This window comes from Macrobrachium nipponense, chromosome 1 (genome assembly GCF_015104395.2).
Source record: "Macrobrachium nipponense isolate FS-2020 chromosome 1, ASM1510439v2, whole genome shotgun sequence".
Lineage (NCBI taxonomy): Eukaryota > Metazoa > Arthropoda > Malacostraca > Decapoda > Palaemonidae > Macrobrachium > Macrobrachium nipponense.
The window spans coordinates 104,195,961-104,200,787 of NC_087200.1; the positions used below are offsets into that span (position 1 = coordinate 104,195,961).

General features: G+C 41.5%; 1 protein-coding gene across 1 annotated transcript; it reads right to left on the reverse strand.

Annotated features, from left to right (window-relative positions):
* Window positions 1–2,527: 2,527 nt before the first annotated feature.
* On the reverse strand, window positions 2,528–4,584 carry LOC135218896 (uncharacterized). Its single transcript, XM_064255341.1, has 3 exons — window positions 4,198–4,584; window positions 3,891–4,074; window positions 2,528–3,735 (listed from the first exon to the last, which is right to left on the reverse strand). The coding sequence occupies exons 1-3, from the start codon at window positions 4,582–4,584 to the stop codon at window positions 2,528–2,530; spliced, it is 1,779 nt and encodes a 592-aa protein (XP_064111411.1).
* Window positions 4,585–4,827: the final 243 nt, after the last annotated feature.

The following is a 4,827-nucleotide window of genomic DNA, read 5'->3' on the forward strand; positions in this document are numbered from 1 at the left end:
AACACTAAAAGTCAACCAGCTTTCACAGTTGTATAATAAGGACGACATCACAGCCACGTGAAATACCTTCATTTTATAAGGGAACGGCATGGTTGTGTTTGCATCACAAAATATGGAAAAATTGTTAACCAATGATAAAAAAAGATTGTTCATGCCGACCAAGGAGTTTTCATTCGTACATCGTCCAGAAACCAAGCCCCTAGATATAAATACTGAGAACAATATTGAACTTGTAAGCTGCCAAACTGAAATGAATGTTTATCGACCTCATAACCATTAGCAACAAAGACGTTTTGTAAGTTCGTTGCAATATTCAATCAATTAAGAAATAATGACATGTTAAAGTGCACATCTCCGTTTGCACCGCAGACATTCATACTCACTTCTGGTATGCCAGGCGCGTAGATATTCGATTGCACCAGTTGCGTAATCGATTTGGCTCTCATTAAACGATATGGGAATGATATTACTAAAGGGAGGATTTCCACATTCCTGAGTGATGCGTTGCTTAATCCCGCTCAACGGTATAACAGCTCTCTTCATTTTACCACCTGGATGAGGAGGAGGTATAACTGATTTAACCGGCATTGGAACTTTATGTCTATCTCCCGTGTTGCAAATGCTGAGAGAAATCGAATTGCGAGTTTCACTCTGTAATGAAAGTAAACACTTGGTGACAGATTCCAAGCTTTATTCAACACATTACCAAACTACCACATCTGTAACAGAAAAACAGACAATAACTATCAATATTCATGCACACATGAACACAAGCACATAAGTTATGACAATCATGCTACAAAACATTAACATTAGAAAACAACATAAAGAAATAGTTTGATATCTAGGACCTACCACAAATAATAATACTACATTCTCCCCTCCTAGAAAATTTCACTGTTAAACTAAACAAATGTATTGGTTTAATCCCATCCGTAGCGATCAGGAGGGTCTTGACACACGAGTGGATCTTCTTAGCTCAGTGGGCTCACTGGGCACATGAGAATCACGGCTATCATTAGTTTGTTAACTGTCATGAGTTTGTGCATCCTGCCCTTCAGGTGTAACATGAGTTTGTGCATCCTGCACTCCAGGTGTATTTGGGGACTCCATCTCTCTTAACGATTCAACCTGGTGTACAGGAATCATTGCACCCTCAGGACTTGGAGCTAAGTCACGAGTAGACACAGTTGATTCTCTTCCGTCTGGATATTTGACATTTGCATACATTGGGTTTGCATTCATGAGTTGAACCTGATCAGTTAACGGTTCATGTTTGCTAGACCTAACATGTCGTCGCAATAGTACGGGTCCAGGAGTCAAAAGCCATGATGGTAATGTATTTCCAAGACTAGAGCGTCGCTGAAACCTAAAGAAACGTTCATGAGGGGTTTCATTGGTTGCTGTACATAATAGCGACCTAACTGAATGCAAAACCTCAGGAAGTACTATCTCCCAGTGTTGAGTCTTCAAGTGACTAGTTTCAAGTATTAAAAGAATAGATTTCCAAATAATACCATTGTATCTCTCAACCTGGCCGTTCCCCAACGGATGATAAGGTGTTGTTTTGCTTGTTGCAACTCCTTTCTGAGAAAGGTACATTTTCAGTTCCTGGGACATGAAAGAAGGACCTTGATCTGAATGAATAAAACTAGGCATTCCGCAAAGGCTAAAGATAGATTCAAGACATTTGATCACTGTTTTAGAATGCATGTTTGGACAGGGAAACACAAAGGGGAAACGTGAATACTCGTCAATAACCGTAAGAATGTACTTGTTGTTCGTGGTAGAGGGCAGAGGCCCCTTGAAATCAATACTAAGACGTTCCATTGGCTGGGTGGCCTTTATGAGGACTCCTTTTCCTGGATGATGGAATTGCGGTTTTTGTCGTGCACAGATTTTACAGGAAGAACACACTCTTTTCACGTCATCTGTTGAAAAGGGGAGGTTTTTAGATCGCACAAAGTGCAAAAGACGAGTGACCCCAGGATGGCAGAGGTTCTCGTGGATGTCAGTGAGATTCGACATTAAAGAAATAGAACAACAATAGGCACAAGTCAGGGTGTCCGGTGCAATATTCTGTTTCCCAGGACGATACTGTATGGTATAGCTGTACGATGCCAGCTCCAACCTCCACTCTTGTATCTTGTTATTCTTTATTTTAGTTCTCTTCCTGCTGTCTAACATGAACATCACGGATCGCTGATCAGTAATCAGAGTAAAATGTCGTCTCGCTAAGAAATGGCTCCACTTGCGAACAGCTTCAATAATAGCGGTAGCCTCCTTTTCCACTGCTGGATAATGCAACTCACTACCCTGGAGCGTTCTTGACATGAAAGCTACCGGCCGGTCACCCTGGTTTAAGACTGCTGAAACAGCAACTTCCGAAGCATCACACTCCACAACAAAGGGAAGGCTCTCATCCACAGACCGTAGTGAAACATCCATAAGTTGTTTTTTAAGGAGTTAAAAGCAGCTAGTGCTGGCTCACTCAGTGGAAAAGTTTTTGTGTTCACTAAGGGATGAATCATATCAGAAAAACGAGGGATCCATTGGCATAATATGCAAACAACCCTTGAGCTCTTCGCAGAGACCCCATATTTGTGGGAGGCGGCAATTCTTGAAGGGGACGTAATCTGTCAGGGTCAGGCTTTATCACATTATTACCGACACAATACCCTAGAACATTGATTGTAGGAACAGACACAACCGATTTCACTTCATTTAGGGTGATCTTCCGTTTCTGAACCACATCCAAGAACTTTTGAACGTTTTCATCGTGTTCAGCCTGAGTTAATCCACCTACAGTAATATTATCTAGATATGGAAAAGTATCTTTGAGGTTCTCATCTTCAACTAGTTTGTCCATAGCTCTTTGGAAAGCAGCTACACCATTCGTGACACCAAATGGAATCCTACAAAACTGAAACAATTTCCCTGCACCCTCAAAAGCAGTGTACTTCCTCTCACTCTCTTTAATGCTGATTTGGTGATATGCACTCTTTAAGTCAAATGTGGAGAACACCTTATATTTTGCAAGGTCATGCACCATATCCTCTATCCTTGGGAGGGGGTATGCATCTAGTTCTGTGTATTGGTTAATGGTCTGGGAATAATCAATGCAAAGTCTCTTTTTGTGCCTGCCAAGTGGATCTTTGACTACTACAACCTGTGCTCTCCAAGGGGATATACTTGGCTCAATGATACCTTCAGATAGTAAATGTGATATCTGGTCTTTTACAAACAGCTGGTCATCCTGGCTATAGCGTCTAGATTTAACTGCAATGGGTTTACACTGTTGAGGCAAGTTTGGAAACAATGTCGGTTCATCGATATCAGCTGTTGCTAATACACAGACAGGTTTGGCTCCAGTTATCTTTAAACTTGGTTTATTCCCTCCATATTGAAAAGTTACGCTCTGGTGTTGCTTTTGAAAGTCATAACCTAAGATAACATCACAACATAAATCCTTCAGGACCCCGAGCTGGATACAAGGATATCTCTGATCAAGGTGCACTAAGTCTGCTGTAACAAACCCAGGGGAACTAGCATTTAAAGATTTTGATGCCATTGAGACTGCTGTACCTACAGGAACTATTGTCAAATTTAGTTTCTGTGCTACTTCCTCACGTATAAAACTATCTGAACTACAAGAATCAATTAGTGCCTTCAATGAATGGCCATTTACAGTAATGTTTGTAGCTGCATGTGAAAGATTCTTTGGATACGTGGCAGCTATTGTAAGCAAAGTGGGATTATACAATGCAGCAGTAGTACTACCTGAAGCCATTGATTACAGACTTTTGCAAAATGACCTGTTTTACCACATTTGTTACATTTAACAGTACGTGCAGGACAACTCACTCTACCTGTACTGTGGAGTGCATTACCACAAAAATAGCATTTCCTCTTAGATAAGTAAGCAGCAGCAACAGCTGAATCTCCATGTGAACTTCTTTCTGCTTCTTCTTTTGTTGGCTGCTGCTGCTGGTCACCTCTGGGCTGTGCCTGCCACTCTGGAACTAAAGCAGCAGTATGAGGAATGGGTGGAGATGCATACGCGTCGGCACTACGCTGGGCAAGATCCAACGTACGAGCTTGACTGTGTGCAGCCTCCAGGTTTCAGTGAAACTTATTTTCTAGTAGGCGCTGACGAATAAATGCTGAGGCAATACCATTGATAAATGCATCACGTACTAGCTCCTGCCGATATTGCTCAGCTGTGACTGCCTGGAAGTTACAATCCTTGCTTAGCTTATGTAGCTCCCTCAGAAATTCATCAAGGGATTCTCCTGACTGCTGTCGTCGTGTCGCCAAAACATGCCTAGCAAAAACTTCATTCGGCAACTTGACATAAGCACTCTCCAGTTTGGCGATTGCACTCTCAAAAGTACTACAGTCTTCAATGAGTTCATACACACTCGGGGACACACAATTCCCTAATGCCCTCAACTTGTCTGGTGCAGCATCTCCACTTTTTTCTATGAAGTTGGTGAATGTTTTATGCCAGTGCTTCCACTCTTTGGCTGCAGTGGGCGAGCTGGGATCTGTGTCCAGTCTGGACGGCTTCAGCAGCTTGGCCATGATAGGTAGTGTGTTGAATAAATTGTAATGAAAGTAAACACTTGGTGACAGATTCCAAGCTTTATTCAACACATTACCAAACTACCACATCTGTAACAGAAAAACAGACAATAACTATCAATATTCATGCACACATGAACACAAGCACATAAGTTATGACAATCATGCTACAAAACATTAACATTAGAAAACAACATAAAGAAATAGTTTGATATCTAGGACTTACCACAAATAATAATACTA

Excerpts from the sequence above, each read along its gene's own strand:
- LOC135218896 (XM_064255341.1), bottom strand. The coding sequence starts at position 4,584 with ATGGCCAAGCTGCTGAAGCCGTCCAGACTGGACACAGATCCCAGCTCG. Across the intron at positions 4,075-4,197 it reads AGCAATATCGGCAGGAGCTA|CGTAGTGCCGACGCGTATGC; the intron begins GTACGTGATGCA and ends GATCTTGCCCAG. Across the intron at positions 3,736-3,890 it reads GAGGAAATGCTATTTTTGTG|CTGCCACGTATCCAAAGAAT; the intron begins GTAATGCACTCC and ends TGCTTACAATAG.